Below are 22,357 nucleotides of genomic sequence, written 5' to 3'. Positions count from 1 at the left end.
AGTTTAGAAAGTGAAAGTGGCTGTGGTAAACGGAAGTAGTAACGCCTGCAAACATTACAAATTGCAGTCGGAAGAATGTGAACACTTCACTACGCCACCCCTTGACTTAACACCTCCGATCAATGGAAACTTTGTCCCAAGAACCCACACATACTCTACAGGTGTTTATAAAAATGCAAATATAGAATCTTTATGAAAGTTTTTTTTCCCCCTTGCAAAGTGTTGCATGAGTTCAATAATAAATAAATACATGGGGGAGAATAAATGACCACACCCTGGTGTACCGCCAGCCGGGTCACCGAAAGGGCCCCACTAAGGCTTAGTTCACATTGGCAGTCGAAATCGGATGTCTTGCATATCCGATCAGAACCTGATCTTTCTGACTGACTGTTCTCATTGCATATTGCAAGTGATCACATCCGATCACATCCGATCTTGGCGTGCAATGCTCAGATCCTATATAAATTACACACACCTGGATTAATTAGGTAGAGTTGTACACAACCAAGTCGTCATGGATGAAAGTGGATTTATTTTTTATATTTTCCAACTTATTATGCGTAGCTGCGGCGCAAATACCTCGTCACCCTTAACGTTACAGTTTTCCATGTTTCACCATGAAATTATTTTGTTTTGTTGGTAGCCCTGGCGCACGCGCTGAATCAATCAATCAATCACTTCCGTCACTCAGAATTACGTTGCAATTGTTTGTCGCAGTGCAAATGACGAAAGGGGCACTTTGAAATCCTATTCAAGTGGTTCGACTGTTCAGATTGAGTCATATCCGATAGTAAGTGATATTGAAACCACCTCCGTATGTGGTGCGAATCAGCATTTCATGCGGTTTTGTGCCGTTCAGACTACCCAAAATTCAAGCTAGATACAATCCAGATAGGCAAAAAATCGGATTTCGACTGCCAGTGTGAACTAAGCCTAACAGGCCAGTCTCTACGCATGTGAAAGGAGAGCAAGACCCTTAGGGCAGCACACAATATGAATTCAAAATACTAATACACTGCAACCTTGCGTTCAAGAGATTATTCAAGTAAGGCTTAAAGAAATAGTTCGGAATTTTGGACATAGGACCTCATTTCCAACTTAGTCGGGGTGATATAGGTCGGTGGAGAAGTTGCAGCTTTCATCTGATGCTAATCTGGTGCCGAGATAACGCAAGTCAACGGTAACATCCAGCCTGCCACTGAAAACAGTCTTAATCCACTCCACAGAAAACCCGAAACAAATAAATTATAACGTCGGACTATCGATGCACATGTCTGGGGCTTCGGAAATAGAACAAAAAAACACAGGAGAAAAACTGAACGAAGGCAACTGGACTTGCCAGAGGTTGCAGGAGAAACGCAGGATCCAATCCTCCCTCAGGACAGCAGGCCAGCCTTCTTTCACTGGCGGCAAAAACACAGGCAGGCAAAACAGCAATCTAAGCAGAGGTACCAAATCTTCAGACAGGGACAGACACAGGAGAAGCAGGGTGAGGTGAAAATAAAACAAGCAGGCAAAAACAGGCAGGCAAAAACAGGCAAGAACTCACAACTTGGTCCGTCGCACTCGAGAGGAGACGGAAACGTTCTGCCAGTGAGGCAGACTGGCAACAGGCTTTTAAGCCGGTGGATGTGGACTGATGTTGATAGGTAGGCAGATCAGACACAGGTGGAGGCAGGTGAGAACCAGGGGCCGACAAGGGAAGGGCGGAGACTTATACTGACAGCAGTACCCTACAGCTCCTGTAGGGGGAGACTAATAGACAAAACACTAGGGAGACTAAACAGAGAGTCTGACATACGGTTTCGGTCCGTGTAACGCTTTGCAGTGCTTTGTTCTATTTGCAGATTTCACATTAAAATAATGAAAAATTGGCTTAAAATGTCAATTATCAATCTTTCAGACTACTCGGTAAATTGATTGACTGTTCTGTGTTCTATTTTTTGCATTGAGTACGCTTGGGATTTTCTCCTCAGAAGTTCGAAAGTCAAACAATGACTCTATATTCTAACTTTGTATTTTTGCGCTTGGGGTTGGATTGAACCATGAACGCTGGGGGTTACCGAGGAGAGTTGCGTTGTGACCCAGAGGTTTCACTTCACCCGATGTCTGCTTGGGTTAAGAATGGGATGTCATTAATGAGCTTACTCTTGTCAACTTGTTGTTTAACAGCTTCTGTAGGCATGTTGGTGGAGAGGTTTTTGTTCTTGGGTAGGGTTGCTCACATTTATTCAAACCGTCAACAACCATGAACAAATGCTAGGCGGCATCAAAGCATCACCGACCCTGCACCCTAGAAAAAGAAAAGAAAATGAGGAGCCATCTCACATATGCCAGGTTTCATGTAGATCAAGACGGGGATGGGAAACTGCAGAGACTGTAGGAAGGATGGTTGTTTTTGGCAATGGACAATTGACAGTTGTAAAATAAAATAAAAAATGTCACCATTCATTCAATTGGAGGTCAACATTCGAGCTTCCTTAAATAAAAGACTCAAAAGTGCAAAGAGTGCAACTCAAGGTTACTTTTTAATAAACCATTATGTTTGTCTTATAGACTAGCTGGTTGGAAACTCGGTGATACATCCTGTGAGATGTTGGCCTGTGTTCTGCAGTCAGCAAACTCCCTGACAGAACTGGACCTGAGTGACAATAACCTGAGAGACTCTGGAGTTCAGTTTCTCTCTAAAGGACTGTCTAATCCTCACTGTATACTGCAGACATTAAGGTTGGTATGATGATATGACATGGAATCATCCTTTTCTTTATGCTGTATGACAATTACGTTATTTGTATTTTTCAGTCCATTATTGTTGTTTTACAGACTAGTAAACTCAATGATAAATCCTGTAAGATTTCGGCCTGTTCTCTGCAGTCAGCAAACACCCACATACAATAGTGTGTATGAACATGAATTAAAGTAATCGTACTGTATACCTGTAAGATAGGTGGACAGAATCAACCTTCATTTTTAAACAGGCTAAATCAGTGTCATCTCTCTGAAGAGAGCTGTAAAATAATGGCATCTGCACTGAAACCTGTAACCTGCATTAGCTATATTTATGTATGTTTCTTAATAGGTTGAATTGTTGTTACGTCTCTGAAGTTCTGAAAACATAGCAATTGGTGTTGTTACCCGTCTGTCATGGTATTTAAAACACTCTTGCGGCCTACAGCACCCATACTGATTGTCCACGCTTGAGAATGTGTGTGCACCCATACTGATTGCTTGAGAATGTGTGGACAAAAGCCATACAGTTCACAAACATGGTTGATGCTGGCTAGAGCATATCATGCGCTCTCCTTTCAGATTTTGTGTAGTTTTAATCTCTGTTGTGTGTCTTCACTGTATGGTTTGGCTCATGTGATTGTACAAAAAGTCTCATTCCATTGCAGTTCATCATCTGTTTTTGTGAAGTCAAGGTGATAGATCCTGAGTGTTTTTGTAACTTGTGTTAACACTTCAGATACAAGCACAGCAAGATGATCATACAGGTTCAAAATAGAGAAGAATTATGTGAAATAAATGTGTAGCCTAAATGGAACTACTGAATACTATCACATTTATATGTCAACTGTTTGTTTTAAATAGGCTAAATCAGTGCCACCTCTCTAAACAAAGTTGTAAAAACATGGCATCAGTGCTACAAATGACACCTTCCCATCTGAGAGAGCTGGACATGAGTGACAATGACCTGCAGGATGAAGGAGTGGAGCTGCTCTGTGTGGGACTAAGAGATCCACAGTGCAAGCTGGAGATACTGAGGTCAGTTATGAAGCATACTGTATACAATATGATAGACTTGCAGTAAGAGCTGATAGATGTTATAGGTGAAATTCAATAGCAGTGAAAAAAAACACAGACATAACAAAACCAGGAAAGACTAAGAGGCACAGAGAACACTGCATTAGTTGTGTTTATGTACAGATGTGTGCGCTGCTTTGTATAAGTGAAGTTTGAGTTGAAAAGTGCATCGTTCTGTCATGTCCTGTTCATGTTACAGTTTTTCTCAATTGTTTACACACAATTTCTGGTACTTGAGACACAATTCCAATAATATGTAGCTCATGCACCAACCTCCTGAATCGATTCTGTTGAACTATAAGCACAATTTCTGCTTTACACTCAAATTGCCGTTCTAAAACACACTGTTTTCAAAACACTACACACAATTCTCTGCATTTGACACAATTTTCATGAAGAAAATGTCTTGTTCTCTCAAGGAACACACTGCCATTCAAATCCTAAAGCTAACTGCCCTACCATGCACACTGACTCATCACATGGGCAAACTCCTGTCACACAGTCTTACAATTAGCAATCAGAGCTTTAGTATTACAGTATAGTAGTACAGGCAGAGGCAGAGCCAGAGGAGTGAGAGAGTAGGAGGATGGGGAGGCCAAGGACCGTAATCTCTGATGAGATCCGAGCCACTAGAACATTGCAGTGCTGCGTATCAATACAGTACAGTACCGGACAGTACAATACAGCTCAATGAGCACAGTAGTACAGTATTGCCTGTGGGCTGTTCTGTAGGACTGTAAAAATAAAGTATGTTTCAAGTATTTGGGTAAAGTAATCCTACTTTCTATTCCTACACAGTTTACAGTATTTTACTATTTGTTTGGCAGCCGAAAGATTACCAACACAAGGTTTTCTGTCTCCTGAACAGGAAACTGAAATCATGAGCATTGTCCTAGAAAAAACGGCATAACATTACGGCAAATACAAAGAATAAGAATAGAAAACAATGAGATATTTCAAAATATTGATAGGGTAAGCATATAAACTTACTGTATCAGCTTATCTACTGTTTGTAGTACTGTTTGTAGTGTAACACTGAACAAAAAAAGGCCCAAGTCATTATAATGAATGGAGAAGAAGTGTTTTCAATTCATCCCAGTGTTTTACACTGAGCACATCAGTGTTCAACTGGTCCTTATAAATGTCTTGATATGATGGTTTGTGTGTGTCTCTTGAGAACAAAAGAGCATTTTGAGGAGAAATTACATTGTTTTGAAGGTAAAATGTCATTTTGCAGGAGAATTGTGGAGTTTTGCCCATTGTGTATGTTGTTTTGGATTTGTGTGTAGAGTTCTGAGAATATGAGGCATGTTTTCAGAAAATGTGTGTTAACAATCGAGAAAAACTGTAAACATTTTGAATATGTTAAGAGGCAAAAAAGTCACATTTAGACGATACCCCAAGACCTAGCATTGTAGTTTACTGAGGGTATTATATATATGTTAAATGCTGGAAATATATTGGAAAGATATTGCTAAAGCCTGGAAACCCCCTATGTTGCAGGCTTGATCTCAAGGAATGCCATGAATTTTCACCACTTTCTCTGTGCATGTGTCTTTCAGACTCTCTAATGCTAATGTCTCAGATAAAGGATTCTTTTGTCTGGCTGTCATTCTGATGTTAAACGCCCGTGTGAAAGACCTGGATGTAAGCCGCAACCAACCTGGGGAATCAGCACAGGAGCTGTTATCTGCTACACTAAAGGATCGCCACCGTGAGATTACAGAGCTTCGGTATGTACTGAAAATGCACCAAAACCTCTTTTTGGATTCCTGAGGTTGGTTGGCAACCTAGATTTGGAAAGATGCTAATCTGGAACACCATAGTTTAGTATCGTTACTTGTAAAAAGGACAAGAAAGTCCGCACACTAAAGCTCCAATATTTTTCATATACAGATGGACATTTCGGGACACACTGCCCTTCCTCAGACATCGTTACTTGCCCATCAGTGATGAGAGGGGATGAAGCTGTAGTTTAGAAAGTGAAAGTGGCTGTGGTAAACGGTAGTAGTAACGCCTGCAAACATCAAAAATTGCAACCTGTCGGAAGAATGTGAACATTTGTTTATGTAGCGCCCTCGAGTGCTAACACCTTGGAGCAAGGGAAACAGAGTTTTCTGTTTTTCCTTTAAAAGTGTTGCACAGGTTAAATAATTAACACAGGGGGCAGAAGGGGCAATTACCACACCCTGGTGTACTGCCAGCCGGGTCACTGAAAGGGCCCCACTAACAGGCCAGTCTCTATGGAGAGCAAGACCCTTAGGGCAGCACACAATATGAATTCAAAATACTAATACACTGCAACCTTGCGTTCAAGAGATTAATCAAGTAAGTCATTATAGAGCACACACTCTCACACTGTAGCACTCAGATGACTTTGAACAGGAGGAGACTGCCTGCCCTGCATAGGCTAATATTGCTACCTAGGCTTGGCCAATAGCCTACTGGATGGACTAGCACTAGTAGGTTAGGGAGGGTGAAAGACAAACAAACTAAAGAAAGGAGAATGAATGGGGGGGGGGGGGGGGGGCAAGATGGTTACATGAAAGCTAGATAGTAAACCATACACATGGTAAAAGAGTGGAAATAAAAATAAGTAGAAAATAGAAAATACAAGATCATTACATTTTTACAGAGAAAAAAGCACTCAACAGCAATATGTATTTCACACATACTGTAAAGGCAACTCTTTGCACAAGGGGCATGAGATCTTGGACCCTGCATATTAATGCCTCCCATTTTTGCAGGGTGGACACCTGGGCCTTGTTCAACCGGGCAGTATGATATTCTAAATTTACAATGTTATCAAAATAGCTTATCCAAAAACGTTTAAATGGTATACAAGGGTTGATCCATAACTGTAAAACAACTTTCTTAGATGCTGTGAAACCTGCCATCAACATTTTCTTTTGGATTATGGAATATTCAAGTTCTGAGTCATCATAAACTTTGAATAATTTAAAGACCACAGCTGTTATAGTATATCCTAAACATGACATTTACTGAGGGTAGAAAAATGTAAATCTTATCAATCTTATCTTATAGGCTAAACAAAACAACACTGTCAAGTTTTACCTGTAGTCTGTAGGCAAGGCAGGGGTATCTTATTGCAAATAACCCCTTATAACATGTAAATAATTTGTTTACATGTTATATTCTTGTTTTTTATTTTAATTTAACAAATAATTCACAATAAATAAAAACAATATGGCGTGATTCACCAGTGTAAGCTACCTGTACACAGATATTTAGACAGGTAACAAACAATAATGGCTCAAAGCGCCTCACATAGACAAACAAAAATGCAAAAATGTTAAAAACATTTTTCATATTTTAGTGTCACCAGGGCCCATAACAACCTGAGGTTACATAAAGGAACTCAACTACGCCACCCAGAGGGAGACTGGGAAATGTTATTAGGCTAATCATTTAGCCTATTGGGAAAGGCACTCCATCAGACGCTGAAACGTACTAGGCGCATTGCACAGACCAAATGGCTTTCGATTGAATTCAAAAAGGCCAAAAAGGAGTACAAAAGGCAGTCTTCATCCTATTCTTTTCAGCCACAGGCACCTGGTTGCAACTGCTTGCCAGATCAAGTGTTGAGAACCAACTGGCTCCGTTGGTGATCATAACGCAGAGACTGTCATCTTATTATCTTATAGGCTGTGCGTCTTCATCGCCCTGGGACTTCTCTCAGCCGTCTGACTTGAGTGCAGTCGGTTGGACTAGGTTGATGTGGACTTTTCTGTTTTTTTTTGTTTGTTTTATTATTTATTTAACATTTGTTTATATGTCTTGTATGAGTATGTCTTGGTGTCACGGGTACGCTGGCGATTACGCCACTCCATCCGGCATCTTGTCTTGTTATTTTGTGAATTTGTTTTGTTTGTTGTGTTGTCATGGGTACGCTGGCGACTACGCCACTCCGTTTCGGCACTGTCTCTGTGTTCTGTAAAGCGCTTTGGGTTGCACTCACTGCACGTTAAATGCGCTATATAAATAAAAGTACCTTACCTACCTTACCTTACCTTATTGTTTTCCATACAATGACAAAGGGGGAAGCATAAGGGCTACAACTCTCCCAAATCGCCTGGGCCTCTAAAGCTAATGAATGTGTCCCTTTACAGCCTTGCAGTCTGATGGTGGGATATGTCTGAATGATAATATAATATAATAATAAAACCTTATTTACCTTATTAAAAAACAACCATTTAGTCTTGGTTTAAATTTCCACATACAACTTGATTGGAATTAACACTTCTACTCCACTCTATTAAAATCTGATTTAAAGTTCAGCCATGGATTGTTTTTATATTTGTATCTCAAGTGGTTTAACTTTCCCAAAATGTTAACATTCCCAAAATGAGAGAAAGAGTTACTCAACAGAAAGTAAGAAACCATCTCACATGTGCCCAGTTGTATGAAAATCAAGACAGGGAGGAGGAACTGCAGAGACTATAGGAAGGATAGTTGTTTTGGCAGTGGACAATTGACAGTTATAAAAAAATATTCAATATCAGGTCAAGAATTCAATCTCATATTTCTTAAAATGAAAGACTCATAATGAAAGGGTGATTCATTTTGAATAAACCATTATGTTTGTCTTATAGACTAGCTGGTTGGAAACTTGGTGACAAGTCCTGTGAGATGTTGGCCTGTGTTCTGCAGTCAGCAAACTCCCTGACAGAACTGGACCTGAGTGACAATAACCTGAGAGATTCTGGAGTTCAGTTTCTCTCTAAAGGATTGTCTAGTCCTCACTGTATACTGCAGACATTAAGGTTGGTATGATGATGTGATATGGAATTACCCTTTGCTTTATGCTGTATGACAATTAAGTTATCTGTATTTCTCTGTCCATTATTGTTGTTTTACATACTAGCTGGTTGTACACTCAATGATAAATGCTGTAAGATTTCGGCCTATTTCGGTCAGTTCATCATCTGTTTTTGTGAAAAGGTTGAGGTGATAGATCGTAGGTATTTTTGTAACCTGTGTTAACAACACTTTAGATTCAAGCGCAGCATGATGATCAAACAGGTTCAACCGACAGGAGACAATAATTATGTGAAAAGGTCTCTACTGTAAATGTTTAAATGGAACTGCTGAATACTATCAAATGCGTATGTCAACTGTTTGTTTTGAATAGGCTGAATCAGTGTCACCTCTCTAAAACGAGCTGTAAACACATGGCATCAGTGCTACAAAGGAAACCTTCCCATCTGAGAGAGCTGGACATGAGTGGCAATGACCTGCAGGATGAAGGAGTGGAGCTGCTCTGTGTGGGACTAAGAGATCCACAGTGCAAGCTGGAGATACTGAGGTCAGTTACGAGCCAGATATGATATAATAGACACAATAACTGATACGTAATAGGTGAAATTCAATAGCGCTATAAAACACAGATGGAACAAAACCGGAAAGAGAAACAGAGAACACAGCACAACAAGTTGTGTTGGTGTAAAGATGTGGGCTCATTTGTACAAGAGCATGTTAAGTTCTCTTGCGTAAGTGAAAGTGTTTAGGTAACACCTTATGAAAGTCATAGTTATAATGATTTATGATCATTATGATTATCATGATTAACTCAGGAGTTGCAAGTGGTTAGTTAATGATATTTTGTGTGACGTTATGCCTTGCAACGTGTTTACAAATGAATTATAAAGGTTATATTTGTATTTATTCATTTAGCAGACACTTTCATCCAAAAGGATTTACACATGTAAAAGGACTTAAAGTACAAGGGCACAATAGTGGAAGCCAGGGTGTGACGGGGCGCATAGCTACCGTCACCGCAGCAATGCTGCTTACTCGTAAAGACTGAGCGCTAACGTCCGTTTATGTTTGTTGTATGTTTGTCACTCTGTTTACTGCTATTTAATTACCATGTCATTCATCACACAATCTCTGTAATTCCCGTTGCTGTTTTGTTGACTAGTCTAAACACAACGGTGAATTGGCCGGGCTTAACCTACTATTAACCATTTCAACTCTTTACCGTTTAGAATCACGTTCACCATCAATACATTAACATCACGTTATCACTCACTTATGTTCATTGTCTTTTCCGTTACAATAAGCACTCATCAAACATGTTTTGTCACATCAATGTTGTTTATTTAAGTTCAAAAACGTGTAGTTGGGTAAGTGAAAGAGCATAACGTTTGTCTCACCGGCGTTCAGCGTCTCGTCGTCAGATTGTTTGTGAAAGGGATTTCCTGGTTTGAATTCCGTCTTTTCAGTGTTGCGACTTCCGGGTTCACCGGAAATGAACCCGGGTTTTGTGAAGTTAATATTTATAGGCTGAATGTGTATGTTGGCTATGCCTTCTTAAGGTAGCGTTGTTAAAATATTGTTGTGCTTGTATTCTGCTGGTTGTAGTGTGTTTTCTTAGCTGTTTTAGCTTACTTATTGTTATCACACCTGAGTACCCCCTGTGTTATTGTGAACAATGGTTTGACCCAATTGTAGGGGGACACTTGTGCCTGATTTAAGCCAACCTGTTTAGAGGTTCGTGAGAGCAGTCTATGGAGAGACGTGTGTCTTGCAGCTCTCATGACGGTTGTATTGACTAGTGAGAAGTCATTTCAGATTATTGTCTAGACAAATTTGCACTTACATTTTTTGACTATTATGTCTATTTATTTTCTTTATTGAAACAGTTTTTCTTTTCTTTTATTTACCTTTATCATCATTGATTTTGTTATTATTATTGACTATTTTATAGCCCACGGGCCTTATTTTGGGAAAATAAAACAACCCAATCTTCATCCAAATCCTCCTGAGTCCTCCTGAGAGTATTCCACCTTTTGCTCAAACCCGTCTCAACACATCTACCCTTAACATTTGGTGGCAGCGAAAAAGGGAAACCAGTGGCCACGAGCAGCTCTCAGTGAGTATGGATAGGAGAGGAGATTCAGCGCCTTCTGGAGGAGGCCCGTCGAAAGACCTAGGAGCAAGGGCAGGTTCTGCAGGCTCCAGACTACCTACTCCAATAGTGGAAGACCGCATGGATCGCGTTGTGCGCATCGTAAGGACAATGGCAAAATGGCAAGGCCCTTATGAGGTGCTTCACAAGGCCAGTGAAGTGACTTATGAAATTGCCATGCCAGCCAGGCGACGCCCAAAACAGCTCTTTCATGTTATTCTGCTGAAACAGTGGATGGACCATCCACCTTCCGTCCAGAACCAGTTGTGGGCACAGACGGTGGAACAGGAGGAGGAACTGGCTGAGCAGTATCTTCCTACTGCTGGCGGTGAGTCCCTCTGCCCGTCTGTCTCCCACCTGACCTGTCTACAGCAGGAGGATCTACTGAGCGTCATCCCCAGAGGCCTGTTTCGAGACCAGCCGGGGCGCGCAAACATCACCCTTGTCGTCCAGCTCACGTCTCCAGGCCCCATCCAACATACCAGTACCAGAGCTCCAGTGCGCCTGATCAACACACTGAAGCAAGAGGTGCAGGCCTTGTTGGTGATGGGGGTAATAGAGCCTTCGCACAGTGAGGGGTGCAGTCCGGTCATCCTTGTTCGGAAGAAGGATGGAGGGCTCCACTTCTGTGTTGTCTTTTCGAGATTGAACGGCATCTCGGCAGTTGACTCCTATCCCATGCCCCGCACGGACGATATGGTGGAGCGCCTAGGCCTTTACCAGTTCCAGGTTATGCCATTTGGACTCCATGACGCCGCAGCATTCTGTCAGCGACTTCTGGATGAGGTCCTGAAGGGCGGAGAGGACTACGCCGGGGCCTACATTAATGTTGTGATTATCCATAGCTCTTTCTCTCGCGTCATGATATGGACGCTCCCTCTTAAGGGGGGGGGTGTGTGACGGGGCGCATAGCTACCGTCACCGCAGCAATGCTGCTTACTCGTAAAGACTGAGCGCTAACGTCCGTTTATGTTTGTTGTATGTTTGTCACTCTGTTTACTGCTATTTAATTACCATGTCATTCATCACACAATCTCTGTAATTCCCGTTGCTGTTTTGTTGACTAGTCTAAACACAACGGTGAATTGGCCGGGCTTAACCTACTATTAACCATTTCAACTCTTTACCGTTTAGAATCACGTTCACCATCAATACATTAACATCACGTTATCACTCACTTATGTTCATTGTCTTTTCCGTTACAATAAGCACTCATCAAACATGTTTTGTCACATCAATGTTGTTTATTTAAGTTCAAAAACGTGTAGTTGGGTAAGTGAAAGAGCATAACGTTTGTCTCACCGGCGTTCAGCGTCTCGTCGTCAGATTGTTTGTGAAAGGGATTTCCTGGTTTGAATTCCGTCTTTTCAGTGTTGCGACTTCCGGGTTCACCGGAAATGAACCCGGGTTTTGTGAAGTTAATATTTATAGGCTGAATGTGTATGTTGGCTATGCCTTCTTAAGGTAGCGTTGTTAAAATATTGTTGTGCTTGTATTCTGCTGGTTGTAGTGTGTTTTCTTAGCTGTTTTAGCTTACTTATTGTTATCACACCTGAGTACCCCCTGTGTTATTGTGAACAATGGTTTGACCCAATTGTAGGGGGACACTTGTGCCTGATTTAAGCCAACCTGTTTAGAGGTTCGTGAGAGCAGTCTATGGAGAGACGTGTGTCTTGCAGCTCTCATGACGGTTGTATTGACTAGTGAGAAGTCATTTCAGATTATTGTCTAGACAAATTTGCACTTACATTTTTTGACTATTATGTCTATTTATTTTCTTTATTGAAACAGTTTTTCTTTTCTTTTATTTACCTTTATCATCATTGATTTTGTTATTATTATTGACTATTTTATAGCCCACGGGCCTTATTTTGGGAAAATAAAACAACCCAATCTTCATCCAAATCCTCCTGAGTCCTCCTGAGAGTATTCCACCTTTTGCTCAAACCCGTCTCAACACATCTACCCTTAACACAGGGATTGAACCCTATCGTTTTGGGTTATAGCATGGTAGCCCTGCTCCTTAACCACTACCTCTGCCTATGCTATTACAACAATCAATTTAGTAATATAATATAGATACACGTGTTTACTGCAAACCATTCAGAACTGTGTGTACTGTACACATGATTTACAGATGAGAATTAACATAAGAATAATGCTTTACAAACAAAGAACTCAACATTTAAAATTAGTTTACAAATGTTTAATAAATGCGTAACAGTGTGTAGTAGAAGAAAACAGACACTCTTGCATGAATGTAGGTGCTTTTAGCTGCATGGAGGGCAGAGTGGATAAGGAGCTGGGCTAGCATGCAGTAGCCTGAAAAGTTTGGGGTTCAATTCCCGGCCTCCACTGTTGTGTCTAAGGCCTTTAAATTAATTTAGTAAGTCACTTTGGATAAAAGTTTTTGCTGAATGAATGATTGTACATGTAAGTCCTGACATCATGATGATCATACTGGTTCAAACAAGAGGAGACAGAAGAATTATGTGAAAAAGTGTATACATGTGTAAATGGAACTGCTGAAGACTATCAAATGTGTATGTCAACTGTTTTAAATAGGCTGAATCAGTGCCACCTCTCTAAAACAAGCTGTAAAAACATGGCATCGGTGCTACAAAGGACACCTTCCCATCTGAGAGAGCTGGACATGAGTGGCAATGACCTGCAGGATGAAGGAGTGGAGCTGCTCTGTGAAGGACTAAGAGATCCACAGTGCAAGTTGGAGATGCTGAGGTCAGTTATGAGCCATACTGTATACGATAGAAGATGATAAAAGATTAAATTCAATGGCAGTATAAAACAGAGATGAACAAACACAGGAAAGAGGCACTGAGAACACTGCATTAGTTGTGTTTATATACAGATGTGTGCTGCTTTGTATAAGAGAACAGTGGGTCTCACTTGTAACTGTCCGGTTGCACGTGTGATTCTCACGGGACCTCACATGTGAATCACGCGTATTTTATTTGGTGACGCGGCAATGACCCAAATAACCATCAGGTGGTACTTGTGAGCAGGGTTAGGAACGTTGGCATTTAGCACTACAATAAAAAAAATCCAAAAGTGAAATAAATCCCAAAGCAAGCTGAAAGTCCAGCGACGAGATTAGGACAATCGAAAATGCAGAGACAACACGAAGCCGAGCGATTGATAACTTTACTGTAAGGTTAACTATGCATTGTTTTTCAACATTTTTTGTGAATGAAAAGTTTTTGTGAATGTGTGTGCGAGTCAAACTTTCATTTAAAAGCATAATTGCATCCAGAGTGCTGTCAGAAATGATGTACTTGTGTGAGCTGGTCAGAAATCTCCCTTATTGAGACGTCAAATTAAGGGAAATTTGAGTGTTACTACCGCCAGAGCCATATAGGGCGCCAACTCCATCTGAAAATTCTCACCCACTAGGTTGGGAACTTCCTGTCAAAGATCCTCCTATTTGGTCGTAGCCTATCGTTTCCAAAAGTAGGCTAGGCTACACAAAATATCCAAAATTGTATTTTATGCACCTGATATCATCCATATTGCAAGTATACAAACAAGAAACTCCCCAGGACACGCCTCGTCCTTGTTGGCATATTTGACCAATTTGACACAAGTGGAAGCAGGGTCGGCAAACGATATCCCCATGGGGATATTTTGGGCCTGCATCTACACTGGGGTTCTAATCTGACCCAGGTCATTTCCCTGTCCTGCCCCATCTCTCTCTATCTCGATTACTTGTTGTCACTCTCTGTACTGTCTTGTCTATGAAAGGCATAAATAGCCTCCCACCCCCGAAAAATGATAACTTTGAGATAGATAGATAGATACTTTATTGATCCCCAAGGGGAAATTCAAGATTCAAAATTCTGTTCGTCAGGGAGAATTTAGACCCCGAAGTTGTCGTTGTGTGCTATTCAGGGCACTATGCCAACACTGCCCCATCTGTCATGAATCAATGAATTGTTAAATGATCAAGCCTGGAAACCCCCTATGTTGCAGGCCTGATCTTAAGGATGCCGTGAATTCTCACCACTTTTTCTGTGCATGTGTTTTTCAGACTCTCTAATGCTGGTGTCTCAGATAAAGGATTCTTTTGTCTGGCTGTCATTCTGTTGTTAAACCCCTGTGTGAAAGACCTGGATGTGAGCCACAATCAACCTGGGGAATCAGCACAGGAGCTGTTATCTGCTATAAAGGATCCTCACCGTGAGATTAAAGAGCTTCGGTATGTACTAAAAATAAACCAAAACCTCCTTTTGGATTCCTGGGTTTAGTTGCTAGCCTGGCCACACCAACCTAGAAAGTAGAGTTAAGGGCCGTTCACACCAAGAACGATAACGATAACTATAACCATAACGATAAAAGCGTCCACACTGGCCAACGATAAGAAAAGTCTCTCCTCATGTTAATGAATGTGATGGCTAGAATATTATGGGTTCTGATTGGCTGTTAGCTTTTTATCGTTCTCAAAATCGCTCTGAAAGTGATCAACAACGATATCGTTCTTCATGTTGTTATCGTTATAGTTTATGTGTGAACGTTGTCATTCATATTAACGAGAGCGATATTTATTTATAGTTATCGTTATCGTTCTTGGTGTGAACGGCCCTTTACTCAAGAAAAAATAAGAAAACCATCTCACATCATGAAGATCAAAACAGGGAGGGGGAACTTCGGAGACTGTAGAAAGGATGGTTGTTTTGGCAGTAGACAATAGTTATAAAAACTATAAGATGTCACCATTCATTCATAAAAAATGTCACCATTTATTTTTAATGAACCATTATGTTTGTCTAATAGACTAGCTGGTTGGAAACTCGGTGATACATCCTGTGAGATGTTGGCCTGTGTTCTGCAGTCAGCAAACTCCCTGACAGAACTGGACCTGAGTGACAATAACCTGAGAGATCCTGGAGTTCAGTTTCTCTCTAAAGGACTGTCTAGTCCTCACTGTATACTGCAGACATTAAGGTTGGTATTATGATGTGACATAGAATAACCCTTTGTTCTATGCTGTATGACAATTACGATATCTGTATTTTTTTGTCCATTATTGTTGTTTTACAGAGTAGCTGGTTGTAAACTCAGTGATAAATGCTGTAAGATTTCGGCCTGTTCTCTGCAGTCAGCAAACACCCAGGCAGAACAGTGTGTATGAACATAAATGAAAGTAATTGTACTGTATACCAGTAAGATAGGTGGACAGAATCAACCTTCATTTTTAAACAGGCTAAATCAGCGTCGTCTCTCTGAAGAAAGTTGTAAAATAATGGCATCTGCACTGAAAGGGCCACCTGCGTTAGCTATCTTTATGTGTGGGTTTTTTTAACAGGTTGAATTGCTGTTACCTCTCTAAAAGATGTCCAAGAGCAAATGCTGCTGCGCTCTACTGCACTCTTACTGATTGTCATTAGTTCATCATCTGTTTCTGTGTAGTTAACATATACTGTATAAGTCACTTTGGATGACAAAAGTGTCTGCTAAATGTAATGTAATGTATGTAAACTTGTTTTTAAATAGGCTGAATCAGTGTCAACTCACTAAAGCAAGCGGTAAACTGTTAGCATCAATGCTACAAAGGCCACCTTCCCATCTGAGAGAACTGGACATGAATGACAATGACCTGCAGGATGAAGGAGTGGAGCTGCTCTGTGTGGGACTAAGAGATCCACAGTGCAAGCTGGAGATACTGAGGTCAGTTACGAGCCATATACTGTATGATATGATAGACTTAATAGCTGATATAGACATTGACAGTGAAATTGAATAACAGCATAAAACACAGACGGAACAAAAACAGGAAAAACAGAGAACACAGCACAAGTTGTGTTTAAGTAAAGATGTGGGCTGCTTTGTATAAGAGCATGTGAAGTTTATAAAATTAAAGATTGGAAAATCTGTAGTGTAAGTGAAAGTGTTTAGGCATATAACACTTTATGAAAATCATTATAATGATTTATGCACAGTATAATGTGATCGCAAATCATTGTAATAATTGTGATCGAATAAATCATAATTCTTATGATCATTTCCCAATGAGCATGAGACTTAAAATTAAAATGATTCTGAGCTATGATTTCATTCTGTGAGCATAAGTTGACCAGGCGGTGTAGTTATGAGTAGGCATGGTAGGTGATACAATGCATTTTGCAAACCTTCTCTAATAATGAGGAAAGATGATCTTTTGTTCCAGATTGTCTCTTTGTCTCATCACACACGAGGGCTGTTCTTGCTTGTCCTCTGCCCTCAAATCAAACCCCTCCTACCTGAAACAGCTGGATCTGAGCTACAATCACCCAGGAGACTCAGGTGTCAGGGAGCTCATGGAGAGAGTCGATGATTCCAACTGTAAACTAGAGACTTTCAGGTGAGTGCTGGGTGTCTATCTGAGTTTGATGAGGTTCTGGTGGAGCTGGTCATCCATTTGTATCCTTTGTTGGAGACCGTTCTGATATTCTCATATCTCCACATGGTCTCCTCCCACATATTAAACGGGGCATGTCATGGCCATTTATGGACTGCAGGTAAAAGTCCCCCAGACATGAGGCTGCTGAACAGTTTACACCTCTTCAGTTCTAAAATGAATAACAACACACCATCTACCCAGGCAACAGATCATTAAGACAGCTTGCACAATGACTCATTGAAGGGTGAAGTAGTTCTGTACATTTCTTTGAACAATTTGTAGGTAAAAAATGAAATAGGCCCACATAAATAACTTGAATACTTGAATAACATCCTCAACACAGAGAGCAATAAAACACATTTAAAGGGATATTCCACCATTTGGGAAATTACACTCGTTTTCCACCATGAGTTAAACAATTGATTTTTACCTTTGTCCAGCCCATCCAGCCGTTCTCTGAGTCTGGCGATACCACTTTTAGCTCCAGCCTAGCATAGATCATAGGATCGGATTAGACCATTAGCATCTTGCCTGCTAGCATCATGCTTAAAAGATTTCCGGTAATTTTCCCATTTAAAATTGGTGTCTCATCAAGTTAGAAAGTGTAATAAGACTAATGGAACATGACACGTGGTGATTTTCCAGGCTGATTTGACATGGAACTATACCCTAATTCCGGCGTAATAATCTGCTGCAGGAGCAGCGGGTGGGTTGGGTCAAAAAAGTAAAAATGCACATTTCTCACTTGGGAACTTATGGATATTAGGTGCAACGAATTAGGCTAACATTTTGCATTACAGACTTTCTAAATCGCATGCAACATGCTATGACCTTTTATGGACATGTAGCCTAATGATCTGGGATATGGAAGGTTGTGCACAATGCCAGAACACCTTGCTTCTGTCATATACACAAATAAACAGCTGTGCTCATGCAAAATTTGTTTATGCTTGGCAGTGTTTCACGCAAAAGTAGCCTATGAAGTTGCAAAGGGAAATATTAATGGAAAATCGTTGAAGATGAGATTTAACACTGGCTATGTGTAGGCTGCAGATTCCAATTATGAATGTGGAAGAGCGCAGATTGTCAAAATGACCGATCATTTTAACCACTGCTGTCTTCACGTACTGTAGGCTAATTAGGCTATGAAAGACGTTAGGTGCGGTTTTTTTTCTTTCCTCGGGTTGGGTCGGATTTGGGTCACGTTTCGAACATATTTTTGCGGATTGGGCGGGGCGGTTTGGATCTCCTGAAAAATCGGGTTGGGGCGGGTTTTAAATAAAGCCCACCCGCGCAACACTACTAAACGTTGTTGTGTGTCAAAACTGTGTTCTTCTCTCATCTTTCTTAAGGTATGACCATGGAGGAGAGTACAGGACTAAAACAGGACCAAGAAAATGTGAGTTATTTTACTTTAAATTTTTTTTTTTTTTTAAAAACCCATACAGTTACACTTTACTTGATATACGATTGACAAGACACTGTCATGAACATTATAAACAAGTCATAAACGTGACGTAACGCTTCTGTCACTAAGTGTCATTCATTTTTTTAGTCATGACAAGTTAGGGTTAGGATTAGGACCAGGGTTAAAGTTAGGGTTTAGGGTTCATGTGTCATGACAGTGTCATGTCACTATTATGTGGATACCTTCAAGTAAAGTGTTACCACATACACATGATTTTGCACATGGAAACATTAAGTTGGTGTGTGTGTGTGTGTGTGTGTGTGTGTGTGTGTGTGTGTGTGTGTGTGTGTGTGTGTGTGTGTGTGTGTGTGTGTGTGTGTGTGTGTTGTAAACATGTCCTTTCCTACCCTATGTTCTGATGAGGATGTTCTCTCCTCTCTCCTCTCCTCTTGTGTGCAGATGCCTGTGAGCTCACACTGGACCCAAACACAGCACACAAACTTCTCTCTCTCTCTGAGGGGAACAGAAAAGTGACATGTGGGGGTGAGCAGCTGCCGTATCCTGACCACCCAGAGAGATTTTCCTACTCCTACCCCCAGGTGCTGTGCAGAGAGGGTCTGTCTGGACGCCACTCAGATAGATGTGACAGTCTGGGTCAGCATCTAGTCAGCGAGGGTCAGACTGGACGCTATTACTGGGAGGTTGAGTGCAGTGGTGATAGGGATGAGGTAGCAGTGGCCTACAAAAGCATCCCAAGGACACAGGAGAGCGGAGACAGCACCGGGGTTGGACACAATGACAAGTCCTGGAGTCTGAGGTGCTATAGTAACAAGTACGCTGCCTGGCACAATAATAAAGGGACCGACATACCTGCCCCTTCCCCCCACTCCAACAGAGTAGGAGTGTACCTGGACTGGCCGGCAGGCACTCTGTCCTACTACACCGTCTCCTCTGACACACTCACCCACGTGCACACGTTCCACTGCACATTCACTGAGCCCCTCTACCCAGGGTTTTATCTTTATCTGAACTCCTCAGTGTCCCTGTGCCAGATCACATGACCTCCTAATTCTGCAGGAGAGAGAATGTTGTATGGTATTGTATGTTACAGTATCTGAAAATGAAAATGCTGTGAGTGTGGATGGGTTTTCTAAGGGCTGGGAGTGCTAACACACTTTAGTAATTGCAATTGTGTCATACCCCTTTTCCACTAAGGCAGTTCTGGTTTCGTAGTCATTATAACAACGGGTTCTAATCAAGAGTTAATGTTGATTGACATCCTAGTTTCTTCTAGCGACTGCAATATGCTGACCAAAACAATTAGGACTCGTCCAGTTTCTTTACTCCACAAATGGATACAGTGATGCAGTTCAACACTCTCAACGTTTTTGGTCTTTTTGTGCTCAAAGTTGATCGCAATAAGTTTCTCACCACTACAGTATGTCTCCATTTCTGCTGGTTGTTTTGGGATACAAATGCCTCATTAATGTTACTCAGCTTGAGTAACCCCTGAACAACCTAACACTACCTCACATTTTATTTGCGAGGTATAACATTGTGTAGGCTAACTTAAGTTTATGTGTATGCACCACGCATATTATTCTTACATTTGCCAACCGCTCGCTAGCGAACTCACGCCTAAATTTTAGGATAAACTGAACGTTGTCAGGATGCTCTGCTCATTTTGTTAGCCGATGGCCATATCTAGTGAAAGTGGGCATGTAGAATCAACACCGAACCGGCACAAGCACTGCCTCCAGAGACCGTGTGGACATTACCAAGACATTACAGTGTTAATATGTGTTGACAGAGTATTCAATTATTAGTTCTGAATTCATGTTTGTATTATGTATTTAAAAAAAAAAAAGAAAAAACGATTTCAGGTTTGTGTTTTAAAAATGAAATTGTCTCATGTACCATTTGAAGAATATAATATATTCTTTTTTTTTTCTTTTGTATTAAGAGTTTGTTTGTACAGTATACAGGGTTTTAACCAGGGAATGGTTATGGACATTTTGAAGAAAGTTGGATCAAATGTTTTGATATGTGTATATGATAAGATGGAACAGAATGTAATTCATAGGAAAACGAAATACAAATAAAGCAATGAAGTAAAAGTGTGTGTGTGTGTGTGTGTAGCATCATGTTCACTGGTATGGCACATTCGCATTCTCAGTGAGCAGATACTTGACCCACTTGACCTTGACCTAAACCTGTGGGCATCCAGGTGGGGGTGGAGGGGTTGAGTAGTGATCTTAGACATCTACGGGGGTGGTGAGCTGGATCCAGCTTCCCACTGCTCCGTGTGTGTGTGTGTGTCTGTGTCTGTGTGTGTGAACACATTCTCTCCATGTAAACATGGCTATAGAAAACGATTATTAGCATCCATATGAATTATGTGCATAATTTTGTTGTCATTGCAAGTTACACAGTTGGTACCTAATTAAGCAGTTTCTACTATTTTACTAGTTCACATACACCGTTTTTAACAAAAAGCACAAGACTATCGAAAATAACGTTAACTAAGAGTGAAAACATTTAACTAGACAAATAACTACAAAAACGAACAGAACAAAACATAAAATTACGAAAATGACATAAAAACAAACAAAAATTGTACTCGTTCACATACAGACAGTAGGCTACACATGAGTTGGGAACGTAGGGGATGGAGTAAGAGATGGATACAAATTGATAAGCGTGGTGTATTTCTTTTGCAGAGAGAATGTGCAGGACTGTAGGCTGGGTGAACCCTGCCTGAACTTCCAGGGAATTAGAATTTCGCCCGGCAGCTCATGCAGGCTGGATACCAGCAGATATATTTCCGCTGTTTAGTGGCAGAATCTTTTAGCCTGACGTCGTCATACTCAATTCTTATCAGAAACGGCCATACTCTAGTCCTGGCACGCTATTGGCCGGTGACGCGCCGAAAACAAAACTTGAGCAACGCAAAGTGCAGTAGAAACAAAGCGCAGCCTTGCCAGACTAATGTTCAATCTTAAAAGATTGAGTTTAGTATGGTGAAAACCAGTGTGAACGGATCTGGGCATTTTTTTTCAAATACGAGAAAATTAACGTTTGGTTGCCAGACCACGTCTCATTTGAGAAGTGGTAGGCGCTAGTCGGGCTAGTGAATGAGTAAAGTGTGATGGGTTTAAAATTAGCACCCGCCACTGGCCAAATACGGGAAAGAATATGTTTTGGCGGATAAAAAAATAGGCTTACTCGCCATTGGCCAGCTTAATTTGCCATTATAATGTAAACGTTTAAATTGCTAAAACCGTCTTGTTTGTAGAACTACTTCTTTCCGCCACAAATTTCTATTAGTCTAGCCTACGTGCAGGACAAACTGCCGTTACTAGTTCTAAGTGGATGGTTGTTAGCCAAAGGCCAGTCGTTAGTTCTATCAAAGATCCTTCATTAGGCCTACTATCCGCTCCGCTTTAGGACATGCTTTTAGCTTTGAAACATCACTATTTTACTTAGCCTACATGCCATCCAACTAGCTAACATCCACCTCCGTCATATACTATGTTTTGAGCGTCTGTATTTCAGCTTGGATGCAACGTGACAGTTCGTTTAAAACTTCACAACTTCACATTGTATTGCAGAGTGATTTATTATTATGCAAAGTCTGAGTTGAGATGTGCTGGGGTATTTCAACTCATGGAACAGTCTCTCGGCCAATCAGAAACAAATGAATAGTTCCATCAAACCCAATTGCTGGGTTGTCATACATTAATATAGAACCCTGTTTACAATTAATTAATTGATGGACAATTAACAGAATGTCATACCATTTTACAATTATAAAAAATTA

The 22,357-nt window shown here is 40.9% G+C and overlaps 2 protein-coding genes across 2 annotated transcripts; both read left to right on the top strand.

Annotated features, from left to right (window-relative positions):
* The first annotated feature begins 3,713 nt into the window (after positions 1-3,713).
* Positions 3,714-15,881, top strand: LOC134077521 (ribonuclease inhibitor-like). The gene is made up of 8 exons (XM_062533188.1): positions 3,714-3,765; positions 5,367-5,537; positions 8,418-8,588; positions 8,957-9,130; positions 13,301-13,474; positions 14,781-14,948; positions 15,524-15,694; positions 15,791-15,881. Exons 2-8 carry the CDS (start codon positions 5,422-5,424, stop codon positions 15,879-15,881), a joined length of 1,065 nt encoding a protein of 354 aa, XP_062389172.1. The 5' UTR covers positions 3,714-3,765; positions 5,367-5,421.
* A 3,123-nt stretch (positions 15,882-19,004) lies between these two features.
* LOC134070946 (stonustoxin subunit beta-like) lies at positions 19,005-20,096 on the top strand (the record flags this gene model as incomplete). Its single annotated transcript, XM_062527524.1, has 1 exon — positions 19,005-20,096. A coding segment is annotated over one exon (594 nt), but the record flags the coding sequence as incomplete, so codon positions are not given.
* Positions 20,097-22,357: the final 2,261 nt, after the last annotated feature.

The sequence above is a fragment of the Sardina pilchardus genome, chromosome 1, assembly GCF_963854185.1.
Source record: "Sardina pilchardus chromosome 1, fSarPil1.1, whole genome shotgun sequence".
In the NCBI taxonomy this organism is placed as follows: domain Eukaryota; kingdom Metazoa; phylum Chordata; class Actinopteri; order Clupeiformes; family Clupeidae; genus Sardina; species Sardina pilchardus.
The sequence above is the reverse complement of the archived record's forward strand: the minus strand, read 5'-3'. Positions and strand labels throughout refer to the sequence as shown.

Excerpts from the sequence above, each read along its gene's own strand:
- LOC134077521 (XM_062533188.1), top strand. The coding sequence starts at position 5,422 with ATGTTAAACGCCCGTGTGAAAGACCTGGATGTAAGCCGCAACCAACCT. Across the intron at positions 13,475-14,780 it reads TGCAAGTTGGAGATGCTGAG|ACTCTCTAATGCTGGTGTCT; the intron begins GTCAGTTATGAG and ends TGTGTTTTTCAG. Across the intron at positions 15,695-15,790 it reads TGTATACTGCAGACATTAAG|AGTAGCTGGTTGTAAACTCA; the intron begins GTTGGTATTATG and ends GTTGTTTTACAG.